Raw genomic sequence first — 22,432 nt, 5'->3', positions numbered from 1 at the left:
TATGCAATGAACTATATGCAGTGGCAACTGCTTCGGAGATAATATTTTGTATGATTACATTGTCCTTTGAATGAAACTAGTCACAAGAGATAATGCAAACATCACTCGATAATATGAATTAAAACTGCAAACCGATTGTCCAGAAATATACGGGGGCACGACAAATCAAATGAAATGGAACTTACAATGCCTATCCACTGAAGTACTATATTTTTTATATTAAGGTGTCTTTTATGTTGGTATACATTACATAACAGGCTAATGGTCAACGGTGATTCTTTAATGTCTACTGTCATGCAAGATTGGTGCCTTAGTGTTGAAATAGAATAATTTTTGATGGACATTATACATAATAATGAATTGCATTTAGTATTGCAGGAAAAGGTGTCATATTGCCATATGTTATGACTTCATGGATATATTAGTTGAAGCTGTGCATTGGATATTATGTGAGTCAACATTATATGTTCAGTGCTGCCTTGATAGTTTGAGGAGATCATGCAATTTATGGTGAATGAAAGGAGGATAAAAGTAGATATTTCAGATTTCACAAATAAGTTTAATCATGTGACAAATGGTCATGGAATCATGACTCAAAATGTCATAAAACAGGTGCATGAAGAGAAGATGTTAATTGATTTGTAGCTATGGTGAGAAATATATGGCATAGAGTATATTTTGTGGGTGCTTTCTTATTGACTGTTTTGTACTATTTCAAACTATCATGTTATTTCATGGCATGACATGGTGCATCTGCTCCATTAGAACTAATACTAAAGGAAAAACATACTCAAAATTTGTCTGCATGCAGAAGGTACCAATTCATGTTTATTTGAAAAAAATAAATATAAAAATAAATTATAGAGCACACCATAACAGTTGCTTCTCAACACCAGCACATAGATATCAAGTCGTCGCTCACCAGATTCATCAAAGGTCATGAATGCAACGTTTGAATGTTTTGATGAAGGCGTTTGAACACGAGAGAAAGAAAGAAATGTATGAGATATAGAGGGGAAATATGGGAAAAACATGTACACTCAAGGAAATCAAACAATACACTCTCATAAAAAAATCATATTTACATATATTTTCACGCATGATTAGATGGAATAAAAAAGTGTGCAAATACACTAGTCATAAGAAGAATGTAGTGGCAATCTCTTAGAATCCATGAAGTGAATGATTTTGCCACACACAGTGCAATTATTATTCTGAATAAAGCGTTGATGTTTTTTACCTGGTCCTGATAGAGTAGTTGGGTCTCTCTCTCCTGAAGAAACAAGCGAGTTGTAAGAAACAAAATAGTATTTACTTCAGGTTTGAACGGTTCGGTCACAAGTCACTTGTCCTACGAATCTAAAATCCACAAACCTCAACACAGCTGATCAAACAGATTCTACAAATCAAACTTGTGTAGAGATACCAGAGAGAAAATAAGTATCATTTAGCATTTCCAACACAATAAGATCACTTTATTTCCACTCGGCTAGCTATATAAATCAATTCACTTACTATATTTGTTTCAACAAATGCTGATAAAAACTGCATTTATAAAACAAATTTACTTTAAGAGGAGAAAAATTATCAAAAATCTTTTACAATATCATCCACAATATCGACTGCGGTATAGTCAAGTACTCAACATTTTCTACTTGGAACATATAAAGAGCAAGAACCCCTATTTGAAAACTTTCATGGAATGGGAAGGGGGGTCTCAGACAGGTTGATTACACTTTACAGTCATGCCTAAAAACTTATTACAGTGATTTGAAAATTTTCTCCATCTTATTCTGATGGTACAGGTCATCAACATACATACTTTATTTTTTTTTTCTTCACAAAGAGCACTTGCAACGGTCTACCCTATTGAGCTGTAAAACTTGCCACGCTGTGGCAACCATTATGAGAAATGAATACACCATTTCTCTTGATTTTTTTTTTCTTCAAGCATTCCAAACTTGTGGCACCGAATCCCTCTCACTGCTCTCTCTTCACTCAAATATCAGTCGGTAATGAAGAATTTCTTCCCCGTTTCCTTGAAGAACGTTCGGCGAACCGCCAATGCGGAAATTGGCAAAAAAAAAAAAAAAAACTACCAAGAGAAATAAAAAAGAAAAGAAGATGAAGAAGAAGAAGAAGAAGAAGAAGAAGAAGAAGAAGAAGAAGAAGAAGAAGCATAACCTGGATAGAGAGATTCCAATGAGAATCTGACACAGCATAATATCTCCTAAATGGTCTCTGGCGACACCACAGACTGGTAATTCATTAGAGTCTATACAGGAGAGTTTTCACGGGGGGAGAAATGCTGCAGCAAGGTACTTGCTAGACTCTTGACACATGACGAATGAAAAGCAGAATCGGGACGAGAGCAATGCAATGTGAAGTTCTGGCATGGCGCATCCCTCTTCCCCCAAAACAAAGAATATTGTCAGCTACTGCAAAGTTCCTTCTTTCTTTTGGCCTATTTACATGCTCCTGAGCATAGCACAATGAGTATTCCTGCATAGCTCTCAATGTACAAATGACTTATATGATTCTGTGATCTACTCTGGTGTTCAGGCAGACCCGAGGACTTAAATTTTCACTCCTTCTTCAAGCTGACTGTGAGTAACAATATAAAATCAAATGAAGCCAGATATGTTGCTATAGCGACTGGTATGCCTCTGCCATATTGCATGGTTCTCCCAATAGGTCATTAGTACATCTTGGCAATGTGAGGCAACATGATTGGCAAAAAAAAAAAAAAATAATAATAATAAGATGATATGTTTGAAAGTTTGGCACAACCACATATGTGTTGAATGTTTACATTCCTTGAACAAGGTTTCATTTGGATGGCTAAATTGATTCACAGATCAAGCATTTTGGGTACTTTGGTATTTTTACTTGAACTTTGTCACTTGCCCTTTGACCCCATGGGCCACAACTTTTTTTTCAAACAATCATTAACTGGTAATATCAAATTTTCACAATGACACTTTGAGCTACGACATCCATAGATATGGGGAAAATAGTAAAATCTTAAAAATTTTACCTTGACCTTTGACCTTAAACATGTGCACCTTAAAGCTGATATGCATAGCTTCATCCACTCATTATATGCCCAGTTTCATTTGGATACCTCAAGTGGGCCTTAGTTATGCTGTCCACAATATTGATTACGAACAGAAGGACAGACAAATGGATGGACAGACGGACGGACGGACAACCTGAAAACATAATGCCTCCGGCAACACTTTGTGAAAAGAGAGAATAGGATTAGAATTCATCAAACTCAGACAAGGCAAACAAGCAGGTATGAAATTTCATAGTTTAGCATGTTTTTACAATAGAGTCATACCAGCCATGACCACTGGTGCATACTATCCAAGGTAATGATTCATTAAAGTACGCCAAAACATTCCAATCAGTTTAAACTGGCTCAAATTTATCCTAAACACATAAACCCGATCTTCCCAACATTTGGGAAGAGAGGGCAGTGCAATTTACATGTCAATTTGTAAAGCTTCATGTGTTTGCAAGAGCTGAGGGCAAGCCTTACTACAGTCATAAGGTAAGGAGATCTGAATAGTCGCCATGACCTACCCAAATTTCCACGAGGACCAAAAATGGACACAAAGCCAACACACCCGATACACCCCAACACCTAGCTCTGTGCCCACTCCCTAGGTTTTCACACCATTCAATCTACCAGAGCTCTGCCTGAGTCCCCAGAAAAGGAAAACAAAACAAAACAAAAATAAAAAAAACTCTTCTGTTGGCTCCACAGCACTGACCCGATCCAAGAAACAGGTCGCGTAGAAACCCGATCAATCCACCCCATCCCCCCCCCCCCCAAAAAAATGGATGTTCGTTTGACTCACAGCTTCTAATGAGTGTTAAATTCCCATTTCTGTGGACATCCCATCCTCTAGAGTTTTCTCAATGCCTTCCGCGCTCTCTTTCCAGCTGCATCCCAAAAATGGCATGCAGACAAAACTGAAATGATAATGCAGTCTATTGGCAACAACTTCAAAGTGTGATACTGCTTATGCAAGTAATGACCCTGGAATAGTATTTTCATAATCGCCATTTTAATAGCGCCCATCTACGGAGGGAAGAACACGATTGCAACTAATGCAGAATACTAATAGCATTAATTGGTAGAAGTAAGCAGACAAGAGAGAATGAAATAGATAGATAGATAGATGGATGGATGGATGGATGGATGGATGGATGGATAGATAGATAGATAGATAGATGGACAGATAGATAGATAGACAGATAGAGATAGATAGATAGATGGATGGATAGATAGATAAATGGATGGATGGATAGATAGATAGATACTGTATTTATAAGTGGATATTTTCGCGCGACTAATTTTTCGTGCTTGGCTGGGTAAGAAGAGTTTTGCGTGTTTGTAATTCCGCGGAATCAAGGCATCACGCACAGGAGCATATGGCAAACAAAAATATTCGCATGCTTTTATTTTCGCGCTAGTTTGTGGATGCGCACAATGCGCGAAAATTTCCACTTTTACAGTACTGTAGATAGAGATAGATAGAGAATTGAGAATAGATTGAGAATTAAGGAAAGATTGACAGAGCATACACACTGTCAGAAAAAAAAAAAGAAACATGCACTGAATAACTGAGAAGAAGAAACATAAAGGAGGTGATAGAATTTAGAGAGGAGCCAAAAATTGGAAATGATGATGATATTATGTGAACATGCTGTACAAAAAAAAAATGAAAAACTTTGAACGACTAAAATCCCTCAAAAAAAAAAAAAATGTGGCAGAAAGATCAGGAAGAGTGATGGGGTAGGGAAGTAATTATTCTAAAAATACAAATATGTTGAAGAAAGGCTGGTTATATGCTAAAGTTGGAGAAGGGAGGAAATAAGAGATATGCCCCCCCCCCCCCCCACAAAAAAGAAGAAAATAACAAAGGAAAAGAAAAATGAATGAGAAAAGAATAAGAAAAAAGAATCTGCAAGAACAAATGGACAAAACGACATTTAAAAAAGAGAATGATGAAAAAAATACAGAGTGAGAGCCATCTGTAGGAAATTTGAGATTACACCGATAGATTTTAGACAGAGTGAAGGATACAAATTCTCCGATTAAAAAGTAGTTATGTCTGCAGTAAATGTTACGTAGTTCTCGTCTATAAAAAGCAAATGGGAGCTTACAGGATAGGGAGAGGTAATCCAATCTACAGCCTTTCTGGAGCACATCGATAGCGGACATCTATACCCGATGCATGGTGGGAGCTAAAGAGAGGTTATCTGCAAATCTTTGCCTGCATCAGCTAGCCACATCCGACTAAATGTAAAACTCAGTCACAGTTTGCCTTGGAACTCAAAGCTGATGCAGTTTTGCGTCCGTCCGATTGAGTTACTTGAAATACGTCCGGCGAAGCATGGGAAACGATCTCTCGTTTTGATTCAGTTTCATTCTACAGCTGAAAATCTACTCCAGTGCTTGAGACGCAAATGTGTTTAAAACCACTTCATCACCAGGTGACACACAAGCAGTGTCCTCATGCTTTTGACAAAAGCGGAAAAAGAATGAAAGAAGACAAAATCTTATGTGCTGCAAAAAGGCATTCCATGAAGTTGCAGAGTCTCCCCTTTTTTTAGGTACATGGCATCAACAAGAAAATAACAATTGGTCAATTTCCGGTAGACCTGAAATTGCATCTAGGGTCAACAGTGTTGATCTTCAAATAGTGTCATTTCCTGAAAGAGTTGTTTTAAATAAATCTGAAGTTTAATATCACAAAATTCAGAAAAAGTTGTGCTTCTTTCAGAATTTGTACGGATAACAATCTTTTTTTCGGTCTGATATAGTATTTTTCCAGTTTCTCACATTCTTATGAGTTATGCTTTTATGTTAAGCTATGCTAAAGTTATGCTTTTTGATGCTGTTGATTTTTTTTTTCATGCGAGGTAGCACATATGTGAAAGTTTGAATGATAATAATATAGAATGCTTTCATGCATGAGTTGAATAACAGGTGTCCTCTCAGAGTTTGCCACTTTTTTTCAATACAAGTTCCTGCTGTTTCTGTTTTTTTTTCCTACTTTAGCCCATAACATGAATTTACATGATAAGATTCATTTGATTTGAATGGCAGCATTGCACTCTAAAACACAGAGGGAAAAAAGCAACAAACAGCTTGCTAGAAAGAAAAGGAAGATTTGCTTTGAGAGAAGTTTTATGCAAAATCAATTGATTTTATTGTTATTAGTGAACACATGATCAAATCTACGCATTTTGCACTGGTCTCCTGCTTGCATTTAACCACTTTTTATGTACTCAGCTGCTAGGTCATTGGTGGCTTCATAGGTAAGCATGATAATAAATCAAATGCTAATACAAATAAACAAAATAGTTACAGGCACCTGATAGTTGCTTATCTATTTCTTTGTATTAAAAAAAAAGACAACAATGAGATAAAAGCTGTGAATGCACAAATCTATGACATAAAGCTTTCAAATATTTAACTGCAAATCTATGAATTCAACATCCGAAATACAGAAACGATTTTACTAACTACATATAGAGTCATAAGTCACACATCAGTCCAGCTACATGTTTTGGTTGTTATGTGCTGCTCTATGATGCTAACATAAGCATTTATAGTGAAAAAAGATCAAGATGTATCAGAAATGGTAAAGGCAGATCTACACAAGAGTTGTTTGAGTATGTGTATGTATGCCTGAGTGTATTTGCAGCACACACACATGAAAAGAGCGAGAATCAGAGATGAATACACTGACTCTTGAAACCTGTCAATATTTGTTCGACTCCATGTCAGATAATAATTTGGGCACCTAATGGAAAGTGAAACTGGACACCCTATACAGATGATAACCCTACTCATCACATCTCAGTGAGAACTCTGTGTACTTTTAGATATAAACTACACATCTTCAAGTCCAATCTCTTTGCCTTCCAAAAGAGCATATCATTTCTACTTTTTTTCTTTTTTAACAGATGTCTGAAGGCCAGTTTTCCTCTCCAGAGAGATCCAATGCATCCTTGACATTAATATGCACTTTTAGATGCGAGTAAAACTCACTGTGCCATCGCAAACTAGCTGAAGAGAGCAACCTAGCAACAGCCTCCCTCGTGAAGAGGCCTGTATTCCCGGGATGAACTCGCCTCTCACTGCATATTTCACTGGATGGGGCTTTGCCATCATTTCAGGGCAAAGGAACTAAAATACTCTTGGTCTGTGTTTGATTTTGTTACCTGCACTTTTGCTTCATCTTTCACATCACAAAAAGACTATCTCCTTGACCTTGACGTTCCTCCAAAAGAGGAGTTGCCATGGTAAATCGTTTGTCTTCATCTTGCTCCCTAACTAGCATCTTCCACTACCAATTCTGCCACTCTGAAACTTTCTTCCACCTCGTCTCTGACGCAGATTATTCACGGTTTTTGTAGATTTCATTTCCACACATGCTCCCTATTTATCTTGACACGCATGATAATGATAGATTTGAAACCAAGACAACAAAAATTCAGACCTACTACATGTCATATCTTATCTCACAGTAAAGAAGGGATTGTGCTTTATGCAAGGGAGAAAAGTTCATAGCAAAAATGGAACAAGAGAAAGGAAAAATCATTGCATCATTCTACAGCAGATTTCAGTGATGAAATTTCAAAGAAGTTGTGGATGTCAAGTTCCAATCAATTTCAATAAAGGGATTAAAACGTTTGTAGCCCATCACCCCCCCCCCCAACACATCCTAAAAAACACTGTCCCCCAAAATTGAAAGACACTGCACAATTTTTTTTTTAATTATTGAAAAAAAAATGCTTGATTATAATCACTCGATTGATGAAAAATGTTCAGTGTAACATGATATAAAGAGTAAACTTTTCTCTACTCTTATCGAGGTTTGGATAAAATCTTCCAATTTTAGCCCACAACATAAGAGCCAATTTTTTCCTCCCTTTTACGCAGTGCACAAATGATTCTCACTCGTCCAAGCACGTGATTTGAGGATGGCCAGACATCTGGAGAAGAACAAAGATGTGTTGGCAGACAAGAGAAGTAATATAAAGCCTGTCGTGTACTCCGGCTGAAGTCGCCCTCGCACAATGGTGTCTTACGGCCATTTCAAATCTCGCACGATAGCCCTCAAATTACCGGCAGCTGGCCACGAACATTATCATGCATGTGTGCGGTGAATTTAATATGGCCTGTCCCGCTGGATTGGCACCACGCAAAGGAGATATTGGATTCTCGTCTCCACATTTTTATTGAAATATCTCTCCCTACAGAATTCACTTCTCCCTGACCACAGGAATTTATCAAAGGTCATCATCACCCTCTCATTTTTTTCCTAGTCCAGTAATCAAACAAAATTGTTCAGAATCAAGATCAAACATAACATATAGAGACATCTGTCTTTTAGGTTCTGAATGATTATATGTGTTTATGAATCCAAAGTCTTGCAATTTCAGAAAGTTAAAAAAAGCTAAATCCAGCAGCATTACTCTTTTCCTATAAATATCATAAAAATTTAATCCACCAAAGGAGATGTATCGAGCTTTCCAAGTTGGGGAAAAGTAAAATCCTTGTAAGAACAAAGGAATTTTCATTTTCATTTTTGTCTTTTTAATAGTTTTTTCTATTTACTTATTTATTTATTCATTCATTTTTGTATTCTTTTTATGCTGCAGAGTGAGTATAGTAACAGATGTTTTTTATTTTCCTGTTACTCTCTGTGAATAACGCTGTATACTTGATCTGTATTATTATGAACATCAAGTGAGGAAGAAGGAACTAGCCTGGGATGAACCCATTCATATACAGTAGTAATAAAAGAGAAAACCTCTCTTAACTGCACTCTCTCTCTCTCAAAAAAAATGATAATGATAAACAAATAGAATATTCCCTTCATTCTCATAGATAGATCGTTTTACCGGAGGCTAATGAATTATGAATAAGACCAAGGGAGAATGAAAGCGAGGGGAGGCGTTACTGTAGGTATTTATTAAAATATCATCGTGCTACTGCCATAAACAGGCTTTAGCTCAGAGGTACTGCCATCGCCCAGTAAGCAGTGGGGGATGGGGGTTCAAATACCGGGCTATTTCCTTCTTTTTTTCACTTGGTGTTCATAGTAATACAGATTGAGCAGACAATCTTATTCATGGAGAAGAATGGCAAAACAGAAAACCTCTGTTAAAATCTTTTTTTTTTTCTTGTAGACTCTGCTATAAATATGTATCTATAACCACCAATGACTCAGATATTTCTTCAAGGGTGAAGGTTCAATTTTCCTCAAATAATTTGTCATTCCAGTTCATCAAATGATATCAGTATCTATCTACATAATGAATTTCACATTACCTACATAAATTGTTTTCATAGAAGCTACTTCATTCGGAACAGTGATTTTAGTCTTGAAAAGACAGATGTGATTATCAAATTCATTCTAGCATCTGCTTGAAATGGCAAGACCTTACTTACAAATCAATCAGCAATAAATCTTCTAAAGCCCTTTAGGATTCCACTGTATGTAACTTAAATTACTTTTTGTACACCAAAGATGATATAAGCAATTTCATGCATGAAAGATCTTTCAAAACTTGATATTTCACAAATACCTGCAGTCACTATCAACCTGCTAATGAACAATGAATAAAGAGATGACCATGATACACCACCTGTACATTTCTTTGAATATATTTCTCAAAGGGAGATTGGTTCCACTCTGCGTGCGGTTGAATTAATAGATGCGTTAGCGAAAAGTACAAGTCCATGTGGTGACCTCCTTGAACAATTGTATTTATTTGGGATAATTGCACTGTACACAAAAGGATGCCAATTTTACAAAATTCTATCAAAATTCATATGATGACCCTGCTGAGAATCGTGATCTATGGGATACTTTTTGTACACACGAGAGCATTTGTTCCGCCATGCTGCAACGGTGTATTCTGCCACACAGACCAGGCACAGTCGAAGACATGTCGGTAATTGGATAGGCAGGAGGGAGGTAATTAAGACTGACGAGCAGCGCGCTTCAGTTGAGGGCTTTTCGCACTCCACTGCATTCCCACTCCCTCCCTCTAATGTCATTATCCACTGTGCTATCATGCGCGTGGTGGGGGAACTTGTTGATTGCGAGACGAAGACGTGTCATGGTGCACTGCCAATTTGAAGGCGTCTGCCAGATTAGCATCTAGACAGTCTTGGGATGATCCCAAGACGAGGCTGATTTGATCTTTCACTGGCACAAAAAAAAAGAATAAATAAATAAATAAACTGAACTAAAGGGAGATGTCTACCAAATTGCTGCTTCAAGGAGCATGCCCTTTGCGGGTCTCTAAAGAACAGATAAAACTGGCTTGAAAATTGGGAAAATAGCTCACGTTAGCATCGTCTTCGAACAGTTGTCACAATTGCACAATCACAGCGTGGTAAATTATGTGACATTGACCTAAAAAGCAAGATTGATGGTTAGCTCCTGATGGCACTCAAATATATTCAGAGATTCAAATTTTTATCACATCAATATGGTACTCAATAGTATAGTATGTTGTGTCTGATATTCATATACATTTAGGTGAGCATTTCTAAGGAGACTGCAAGGGGGTATACTTATCAGGGATGATGTTGTGATGTGATGCAAAATATTCCTCCTTTCAAATTGCCAAATCAGATACCAAGAATTTGCTAATTATTCCAAACTTTCCCCAGCTTCCAGGTTTGTGGTTTAAAATAGATGTCCTTGTCTGACTCTTGCTTTCAGACATGAATAATGTATCCTTGAACATGATCAGCAAAAGGTATCCAAGGATACACAAGGCTCCACCATGGGTATGTCATGAATCTCACAATACATGTTGATGCCAAACACTGTGTGTTGGGATTCATTTCACCAGACCACTGAGGAAGCACTTAAAGGGAAATGAAAACTTAAACATCCATATGAATTAAGTGAATGCAGCAACATAAGTAGAACATGTCAGCAAAGTTGGAGGAACATTAGATAATCCCTTGAAAAGTTATCAACCTTTAAAGTTTTGGTACCACCATTGCCGCATGAGAAAACTATTACTATTACGTTACCTGACAACGTTAAAGCATCTAAAGGGAATTCCATGAAATTTCATTTTTTCAATAAAAGCACACATTCCCTTGTTACTGACATAAGTTTACGATAATACTATTCCCATGCTTTTAGACAGAGGTAAGTCAAGTGCTCTTTCAAGAATGGTAGAAAAGTGAAAGTATGTAGACTTTTCTAACACCGCTGTCCATATGTGATCTCACAGAATGGTGTAATCTTCTGATCCATCGATTGTAGCACTGAAACTTTGAAAATGCATAACTTTTTGATGGTTTGTCTGATTTTCCTCAAACCTCGCAGATGTGTTCTAGTAATAATGCTGCATTCCCTCGATCAAAATATATATTCAGGTTTTATTCTCCTTACATTCTTATGAGCAAGCTGTCATGGGACCAAAGCTTATAGTCCCTTCCAATGGACTATGCAATAAAATGCCTTGCCCAGGGGCACAACCACTGCTGCCAGCAAACTCAAACCAGGGACCTCCAGACAGAGAATCTGTGGTTTCTCCACTGAGTCACACTGATTCCTCTTGTACATGAATCTATGGAATACAGCCTATCTCTCATCTCTCTATTACTAAGAAATATACTTCTCCTCTACCCACAATCCTCTCAATCATACAGAGATTCTCACTATTCCAATAATAATAATAATAATGATAATAATAATAATAATAATAATAACAATAATAATAATAATAATAATAATAATGATAATAATAATGATAATAATAATAATAATAATAATAATAATAATAATAATAATAATAATAATAATAATAATAATAATAATAATAATAATATAATAATAATAATAATAATAATAATAATGATAATAATAATAATAATAATGATAATAATAATAATAATGATAATAATAATAATAATAATAATAATGATAATAATGATAATACCATAATAATAATAGCAATAATGATAATAATAATAATAATAATAATATTAAGGTTATGTCAAGCCAGGGTAGTCTCTTCCTTCAGTGTTGACACTGCTCCACCAGAGGGCCCTGCAATCATCATTACTCTTGCTTTGCCAGGTACCCATTTTACACCTGTGTCAAAATGAACAGGCTGGGTAAAAACATCTTGTCCAAGGACGTTAGCACTGGGCTGGAACTGAACTTGGCTCAGATCCTCCGATTGGGAGTCTGGAGTCTTATCTACTATGCCACAGCGCCCCCTTGCTATTTGTTCACATAGTCTTTCTTCAAAGTCTAACTCACTCTTTCCAAAATGGCTGTCATACCCATACAAGATGAAGTGAGTCTCAAATCCCACCAAGCACATTTTTTGTGTGTGTGTTTTGACACAAGATTGACAGAAAATCATTTCAAAATCTTTTTTTTTTTTCGGCATGTCTGCAGTCAAAAACCCCTGGGTCCAAAACTTGAATAGCAGGGTTTCTCGCTGAATACGTCAATGCCAAAGATTCTGGCAGAGGATTTCACAGCCTGGAACATCACCCAGATAATATTTCACAATAAGGTCCCGCGAGGGAGCCCCGCATGGTAGACTGACAATCGTGCTTTTGTCGAATGCACACGCTGACGCGAATGTGATTCAGACAAAATTAAGCCGCTGCTCTGCTCAGGGGGCATGATGACTAATTCACTGGTTTCACCTTCCTGAGCCAAACGTTCAACGATGAAAATCGACGGAGTCAGCATGTGGGTACTGTCTATCTTCTACAAGATGATCCTAATTCTGCTATTGCAAGAATTTCGTGCACAATTATTGATTTCATGCAGGAGTATATCATTAAAATAGCAGAACAATAAGGCTGGTTATCTTCCTGGGATGATTAAAGATCGATCGCCATGCTCATATGTTTGATCAATTATTCAGATATGTATGACTCTTCTTTCAACCTCCAGTTGTATGACAGAATTCACCAGGACTGGCTTGATGTCAGCAAGATACATGGATCAAAAACACAGACTGGTGTAATAAAAGAGCAAAATCCTGATTTCCTGTCATACCTAGTGGCATTTGGTTCTTTTACAGCTGCATGGTCTGCTTTTGCAAATTGAAAGGGAAGGGGGGGGGTCCTCAAGCCAAAAAAGACCCATATTAAACATTTCAAACCCATGTGGTATTACAAAATGTAACGCTATACAGTTACTATTGACATTATACCATCAGAAATCAGACATGTATCCTACAGAAGTCAGATGTATGACAAACTCTCCCTTTCTTTCATCTTTCCTCTTATGAATACTGAAATAGATTGATATAATCAAGTTAAAACTAACATGACCCTTGGATTTTCTTTATGAAGTCATGAAAAAAACTAAAATACTACAAAATATTTTACACCCTTGAAAAAAGGCTAATAATAAATTGTTGCATGAAGTATGTCACTCAAAGACAACAGGCAAAAATTCAAGCACATTTTAGTTATGGTGACAATATAGTGACAATAAGAAATGTTAACAATTAGAATGCACTACTCAAGGAAGTCATCAACGCTACCACCATAAACCAATTCAAGTCGTCCTTAGAAAGACACTGGAGAAACAACCCAATCAAATATGAGCCCTACCTGAGACGGGACAGAACTGTAACGAGGGACAAATAAGCTTTGCTTCCAGTCTCTACACCCAAGTATACCCAAGTAAGTAAGTAAGTTATGGAGAGTACCAAATTGACAATATCTAAGTTTTTTGTTATATCTTTGGTTGGAACCAGGTGCACGCATGCTTAGCAGCAATAGTGCGCAGATATTCAGGCCAGGTGAGGCCAGTTTCCATGGTGATGAATGGTTATGACATCACACTTTGGTACTCTATTGAATTACAAGATGAGCAAGAAGAGTTATTTTATTCAAACTGATACATTTAAATGCAAGCTATATTATTCATCTTTGCATACATGATCAAATTTACAGGAGGAGCATACAGTCCTATCAAAATACATTGAATTACAGCTGCAACATTGAGCCTGCCTCTGCAAGGTGAATGCCTAGAAAACTGTTTCCTATACCGGTATATAGATTTCATGCATTGGAGATATTTAGCATTTTAAGAAATTTGCATACTGTAAAAGCTGAAATTTTTTGCATACTGTAAAAGCTGAAATATTTGTGCAAATAATTATTGGCTCTAAACTGCATGAGATGAATTCATGTGTTTTTAGTTCTGCAAAATCAAAATATGAAAAAGTGTTACATGCAACAGGCAAAAGAAATTGTGTGCTTTTACTTTTGCACTAGATTTTTGTTGCACAAAATGAAGAAACATTCCATACTGCAAATTCTACTTTTATAGTACATAACAGACCTTTGATTTTACTCAGAAATGCTGTCTGGTTCAGGTTTGGGTTCTGACTGGCTAATGCAAACAATGCTCTGGTGGGCTAGCTATCACGGTGCAATGGGTAAGGACATTTCTGATAGCAACAATTAAATTCTAAAGTGACAGTCAAAAGACATCCAGCTGTTAAACCCACTGGATGATAAAAGAAAAGGGGCCAGTGCATGGATCTAGAACTACCAAACTAACACCCTTCTCCCAATTTTCACTAAATAGAATTACCAAAATATTGTGTATTTTCCCTTGAAATATGCATATTCATATTCATGAATAGCATCTTGATTAATGCAGTTTATGGATTTAACGTTGCTAGGCTGTCATCTATCCCCCCCCCCTTTGTTTTTGCTCCCATATGAAGCAAAACTGGGAAGTGAAAATATGCTAGGTAGAAAAAGATATATATATTACACAATGCATACTCTACACATCACAGCAGGAGATCTTATCTCTTCTATTCCTACACAGCATCTGTTTGATAAGCCAGGATGAAAAAAAAAAAAAAAACACCAAAAAAAAAAAAAACACATAATGCACATGATACAAAGGAAGACTTATTCATGCTAGTGCCATAAAAAAAAACTAGAAATGTCGCTATGGCGACTGATGCCTCCGCCATAATGCATTATTCTCCCAATAGGTGTATAGTACAATGTCTTCACAATGTGTAATGACAGTTTCACATAACTGGCAGAAATATCTGGAATGTTCACTTTCCACAAACTGGGTTTGCTATAATTGTCTATTAAAGAGTGCAGGTACGCATATTTGGGGAATTGGAAATTTTTACTTGACTTCTGACCGATCTTATTATAAGTTTATGCATTGAGTACAATTTTCAAGGTATGAAGAAAAAGTGTAATTACAGTACAAAATATATCTTCTTTTTTTTTGCATTTAAACCTGACCTTTGACCCTTAACATTTTACCTTTGACCTTCTGGCTAGAAATTTCCAAGAGAATCTCCATTAAGTAATACATGTACATTGATATTAAATTTTAAAACTAATAATGCAATCATTGCATATACTAGTATATGAGGAAAATAGTAACATTTTGAGGAGTTTAACTTGACCTTTGACCCCTGACTATTGACCCATGATCCCCAAATTCCCTAGATAATCCCTGCCAGTCAGTACATGCATACACATGTATGTACCAAGTTCCATGAAGATACATTGAACTATTTGCAAGAAAAGTGATATTGCAACATTTTCACCTAACCTTTGACCTTTTGACCTTTGACGTTATAACATGAAACTCTCTCTGGATAATCTTTACGCAGTAGTACATGTCTACACAAAGTTTCAAGAAAATAACTGCGGGCATTGCACAGATATGGGGGAAATAGCAACATTTTTAGCATTTGACCTTGACCTTTTGACCTTTGACCTCTTGCCAATGTCACTAAAATCTACTCAACTAATTGTCCCATCATACATCATCCTTGGACCAAGTTTGGTGAAAGCTGCTTCATCCAGTTTTGAGTTATCACGTAAACAGATAAATTTTAGGATTTGACCGTGATCTTTGACCTTTGACCTCTGTCCGATTTCACTGAAAAACTAATCAAGTAATTGTCCCATCATACATCATCCTCCAAGAAAGTTTGGGGAAATTTGCTCCATCAAGTCTTGAGTTATCGCGCAAACGGATACAATTTCATGATTTGACCTTGACCTTTGACCTTTGACCTTTAGCCGATTTCACCCAAAATCTGTTCAAATCATTGCCCCATCATACTTCATACTTGGACCAAGTTTGGTAAAATTCCATTAAATATTACTCAAGTTATCGCGTAAACGAAAGCGGACTGACGTACGTACGGACGGACGGACGGACGGACAACCCGAAAACATAATGCCTCCGGCACCACTTCGTGGTGGAGGCATAAAAAAGAAAGAGCAGACAGTCATAAAGATGCATGATAAATATCTTCCCATGCAGACGATATTTCAGGCAACAAAATGACCGACGCTGCCATGACGACACGGGGCTCCTCATGAATAGACAACATCCCCTGGTAGCAGCTCCCTGAGGAGACTGCGGTTTACTACCGCCAGAATTCCATTTCTTGGAAACACGCTAGCCATATTGAAATGTGATATTTCACACACGACAGTTGTATATGACATCTCTGTTGTCTGCATGGTGTGCTTCTCCTACTGCAGAAATCACCACATATAACTATGATTTTACCCAACGGTCACCAGATGTTTAAAATGGATAGATATCATCCATATAAAAACAACAACAACAACAAAGCCTGAGCATATGAATTCACTGTTTTAACATGACATCAAAATATCCCACAAAAGATCAGTATGAAAAGGCAGCAAAGTATCAAAATTTCCTAAATGGAAATTAAATCTTGTTCAAAAAAACAAAACAAAAAACAAGCACACACACAAAACAGATCAGCATAAAAGTGCAGCAAAGGTATTTATGTTTGCAAGGATCAAAAGTATATCTTCTCACATTAATATTCCTTGAAAAAAAAAAAAGGAGAGATAAAGAGATAATGGATTCAATACCTACTCTAATCTGTCTTAATCTTCTGGAATATTTATATGTCTGCCTGGATCTTGCTGGAAAGTCAAAAAGATCTGGTGCATCTATGAGGCGAGACACATCACTGCAAGAAGCACTTTGATAAAGAGACAGGAATGTTATCTTACCACATCTAAAATTCTCTCCTCGAGGTCTTGGTTTATTTCATGCAGCTCCTGGTGGCTCTTTTCCAACCTGGCAAGAAAGAAAGAAAGAAAGAAGAGTAGAAAGTTTAGCTTGGCAAGGATGTAACCAATATTCACACTGTCTATAATCAACACAAAAATAATTCCTCTTATCCAAATCCACTTTACATCATGTCCAAGCACATGATGTTCAACCTTCCCTCCTTCAAACTCATCAAGAATAAGTAGGAAACAATGGTAGATTTTAACCTGTTGAGGACGAGTCTCGAGTATACTCGGACAGGTGTCTATGGGAAATTCATGTTGTAGCAAAATCAGTATGTCCTCAACGGGTTAATTAGTTTTCAAATGTTTCATGTCAGAATCCGGTAGGTTTTAAGAGTCATCAGGGAAATTCTTCTGCATTGCATGCGTCATAATGGGCAAATAAAATGCCTCAATCAGGAAGGCATTAATCTTTCTTTGTGATGTCACAAAAAGACATTCTAATTTTTCTCAGGGAGCTTCCTGGAGAAGCAAGGAGACCTGGCAGCTCTGCTAATGTTTTCCAAAAATCAACAATTGGAATCACACGCCATACCGGCCGCAAGTCACTGGAGAATACACAAAACACTTGTGCACCATCATTCACATGGAAGCAGAATTGCAGGTGGTATTAACTGTCAATTTTCTCCCCTCTTTTTCCCTTCCCTAACCCCCACCCCCAATTTCCCTTCCTCCTTCATATCTTTGGGTCCCCTCACAGTCAGTTTCTGCAGCGGGGAGACTGTCTCCCATGGGATGGGACAATGTTTGAGACGCATGGGGCAGATGAGTTACAAACAATCAATCAAGACCAGTGCTGGTTTCGTCTGGACCCAGTCTGCCCTTGCTAATTTATTTGCCACATGTGTCTGCATATACATCCAGCGCAAGCCCCTGTAAGCTTCGTGCCAACAGGCGTCCGTAACAGGTTGGAAATTGGAGCCTTGCGCATATGGAAATATACACAGAAGTCTGCTTTCCAACTGCAGAAAATTGCGCTTTTCGTCATCACGTTTCTGTATTGCCTTTCTGGTCCTGATTAGACACTGCAATGAGTCTGCCCCCAAACTGTAAACTGTAAGCGAAAATCCATATGCCAGATGTGTTATGAACTCAATGACCTAGATGTCAATCAAAATGACCATACACTTGCACATACCATGTACATACATGAATGTGGCATTATTCGAAGTATGCAGTTTGTCAATGGAAATGAATAAGGATTGAGCTATACACAACACCTCCTACATGAGTGCTACATTTTGAATCATCCAGACTACAGACACACACCAAGAATTAATATTAACTCTTTTGGAAAACACCTCCCAAACAGGATTCGTCAAAGATTATTGGTTGAGAAATGAGTGTGAGAAAAAGATGAAAAATGGCTCATGTTTGCTTCCGGACTTACCAACATAAGTCAGGGAGCATGAAATGTGTCTCATCTCTAACCATACCAACGAATGAGTTCTGTTAGTGTTGGCAGTCCGAAAGAGCTCAAAGAAGCTTCGAGTTTAAACAAAATATTTTTCCCATCAAAAATAATTCTTCATCCTCCGCACTTTTCTGCTTTTTTTTCAGTTTTTTTCCCCTTCTTCTATTTCTCTATCTGTATATATCTTTTTCCAAGAAGTAGTTCTTTAATAACTCACTTTTAGAAGGTCTTTGTAACTTGTCAAATTTAGCTAAACCTAAACATTTTTTAAACACTGGGAAAGCTTCAACAATAAACTATAAAAAGGAAAGTTGAGTAATATTAATCATAGGAGAGTATACAAAGAACATTTTACACTAGTAAACCTATGCTGCTGATAAAAATCTTCAATGAAATGATCAAATCCACTCCCCCATTCCATCCCCCTGCAAACACATGTAGATGAGTGTGCCTCATGTTTACACATATTTTAGCGTACTGAACTATAAAATGCAGTGATGCCCATGAAATTTATGACTCATCATGAGCAAGAATGGCCCAGAAATTAGCTGAAATCATTCGTAGAAATTAGAGGAATGATTGCCATATCCGATAAGTGCCCTTTCAGAGGAATTACGACTGTGATGACTGGGCTCTCCTGTGCGTTGTTTAGCCACAACAACTGCGCTTTTAAAGGACGGCGGCGGAAGAAGTGGCTTTAGAGATAGAGCTTGGATAATTGGAAGTGACAAGCCAAGTCCCACATGTACACTATATACAGCTTGCCTGCATGGATGAATAATGCAGCATGCTCCTACATCAAAACCAAAATCATAATAGATGGAAATCTCCCATCCAGCTCATGTAAGCCAATTTAATGAAGGCCATCTATCACTCGAGCAAAGACATGATTTACGGGACAAATTTGGGCAAATTTGGGTGGTTGGGATTTTGCACTTGCTCGGCGCTCCGCCTGCGCCATGCTTTTGATTCAAGACGGTGGGTTTATGTGGCTATCAATGGAGATCTCTGGTCGCTATAGCTCCAGCGTTTGTGACTACCTCAACAATTATTGAAGGCTGGCCTGCCCAAGCTTTCTGACAGAGCTATGCAACATACATTATTCCGCTATCAGGACTGCATCAACGTTCTGCTCAAGTTCTAATCAGCATGCACGCACAGCAGCTCATGAACTCATGATTTGAATGCATGAGTCACTGAATGCATAAATCTGAATAGATCAACTCAACTGAGCTGGCACTCGAGACTGTATGAGCATCTTATGTGCATCAAATCATCAAAGGTCACACACATGAAGATTTAAATTTCCTTCGGCAAGTCTGAAGCTTTTTCTTAATGGTTTTCTTTTCAAAAGAATGAAGCTCATAGATCCACATGACTGTCTTATCCCTTCATCCCCTGATTGCGAAGATGCTTGTCATTGCTAAAGGGAATTCAATAATTACACATGAATATTTCTTCGAGTTGCACAATACAATTTCTGTTTACCGACTATTGGGTAAAACCTCCTGTCACATGCTTTGACTGGCATTGAAAAGGAAAAAGCTTTGTCATATGTAAATCAATCTATTATCCTGATTAGTGATGCATTTCTTGGTACAGATGGGGTCTAAAATCATGATTTTGAAAAGAGAAAAAACAGTTCTTCACTGCTATGGACCATGAATATGAGTGCATAGACATGATATACTTACAAAGCTGCCTGAGTTTATAGATACACAACTCATATCTAAGGTGGATTAACGATGTTTATTAAACCTCTGATTTCAAAAGTCTTTTTTTTTTTGTCCTTATCTTTGCTGCAATATCTGTCCACTAACAAACACAATGGCCCGTATTCACGAAGGTGGTACAAATGAAACCATGGTTTAAACCATGTACAAAAACCATGGAGCGCCAAGTGTTGCATGGAATATTTCGTTACAAAATCAGTCATTTCGTCAATGAAATGACAATATTTTGTAACGAAACGACAACATTTTGTAACTAAATGAACATTTCGTCCACGAAATGATAATTTTGTTAATGAAACGGTCATTTTGTCGACGAAATGACCAATTTCATAACAAAATATTCTGAGCGACACTTGGCGCTCCATGGGTTTTGTCCATGGTTTAAACCATGGTATCATTTATACCACCTTCCTGAATTCGGGCCATTATGTCTTGTTCAAGTATGTTTAGTTGGTCTGTTAATGTATTGTTGTGTTGTTTCTTCTGTTCACATTGTCTCCCTCTTTGCATCACTTTCATTTTGTCATTCTGTCTCCTTGCCTCTAAGTCTACCTTTATCTTTTCAGTTTTAAGCTTTATCCCTCTATCTCTCATGCTGTTTTATTTTCTCTCTTCAACATTATCCCTTTTCTCCCTCCCTCCTTCTCTGTCTGTCTGTCTGTATATATGTCTCTCCCAATCTCTCTGTTCATCTCTCTCCTTCAATCTCACCAACGTGATCACTTTTCCAATTTTTTTTCTTTCTCTTTGTCTCTTGATCTTATCTTTCCGGATGCTTTCTCTCTTTTTCGATATCTTTCCCCTCGTCTGTCCTTTCTAAGACTGTATCTCTCTCTTTCACTATGCTTTTACATCCATGAATATTCCCCTTCCTCTTTCAGTAAGACTTTTAACATTCTATTTCCCTCCTTGCCTCCTGAGTTTCTCTTCCTCCTTGCCTCATAAGTTTCTTGTTCTTCTTGTTTGTTTCTCATGTTGTCAGTCCTCATCTTTAATCCCTTTTCCCCTCTCTCTTGCAGTTTCTCTCTTAACCTCTCTATGTCTTTCTACATATTATGTATGTATTTTCTCTCTCATCACTTAACATTCTATTCCCCCCCCCCCCATCCCACCCCCACCCCCACCACCCACCTCGTACCTCCTCTTTTCTGTCACATCCTCCTCCCCTTCAATTCTACTGCACCATGCACCTGCTATACCAAGGTCCAATCATGATCTTCAGTAGATGTTTAAACACCACAGGCTAGTGAGCTGGGTGACCCTGTCTTCTGCACTGGGGCACAAAATGTGAACCCACAATCCAATTCTCTTTACCATCTCCCAAGCTATTTTGAGAATGTCACACTATAACTCAGACTCCAAGCAGACAAGCAAGGTGCTCACTGTTGTCATGGCAACAAGAGTTAAGGCGCATTCAAAACAGGCCATTGTCTCATGTAAAGAAGTATGAAAATGCACAGGGGATATCACTTTGGTGTGACTATTCTCATATCAAGTGTGCACTTGGAAGGAGATATACTGGTAACCTTCAGATTTGAGGAGACAATCCCCCCAGCCAGCTGCAACATGCTTGTTTTCGTTTATTTATTCATGATTTCCAGGAGCTTATGTAACCAGTTTTCATGCAGGGCCATGAATAACTTGCACAAACTCGACCACACCGGGGAGGTCTGTTTACATTCGTGCTTCCCGCTGGGACGGAATTTACACACGTGCCTTCCAAACACCTGCTCCATGTCTGGGGGTTGCAAACAGTCTTCCCCCAGAAATAACTCTGATTCACCAAGAAAGTGATCATGAACAGTCAGAGGGTGTCCAAGATGTAAAAGAGTATCACTCGTTGGAAATGTTGCACTATATGAATTACACATTCTTATCTTAGCATTGAATAAAATATATCTTGCATCATCAACCCTATTTAAGCCAAGTTTTGCTTGGGCAGGTTTGTCAGATTTTGACAATTTATCACATGCTAAAATTAGACATTCTCTAGCATAAACTACTGAGGAAAAATTGTGTGATGAATGATATATGAATAGGACAAGCTTGTAAATTGCATATTTAGTTTTTGAAGAAAAAAAACAGTTTTTGAAGAACATTCATAATATGAGTGCTGTGGAGCCATAGTGC

General features: G+C 37.5%; 1 protein-coding gene across 1 annotated transcript in view; it reads right to left on the bottom strand.

Moving 5' to 3' along the window:
• LOC140240294 (uncharacterized) overlaps positions 1-22,432 on the bottom strand; it is an 88,785-nt gene that overhangs the window by 44,359 nt on the left and 21,994 nt on the right. Inside the window, exons 3-4 of the mRNA XM_072320106.1 lie at positions 17,093-17,159; positions 1,241-1,273 (exon numbers count right to left, since the gene is read on the bottom strand). Coding sequence (XP_072176207.1) covers positions 1,241-1,273; positions 17,093-17,159 — 100 coding nt within the window. The remainder of the gene's footprint in view (positions 1-1,240; positions 1,274-17,092; positions 17,160-22,432) is intronic.

Source organism: Diadema setosum, chromosome 1 (genome assembly GCF_964275005.1).
Source record: "Diadema setosum chromosome 1, eeDiaSeto1, whole genome shotgun sequence".
Lineage (NCBI taxonomy): Eukaryota > Metazoa > Echinodermata > Echinoidea > Diadematoida > Diadematidae > Diadema > Diadema setosum.
Note: the sequence above shows the minus strand (reverse complement) of the source record. Positions and strands in the feature narration are given on the sequence as shown.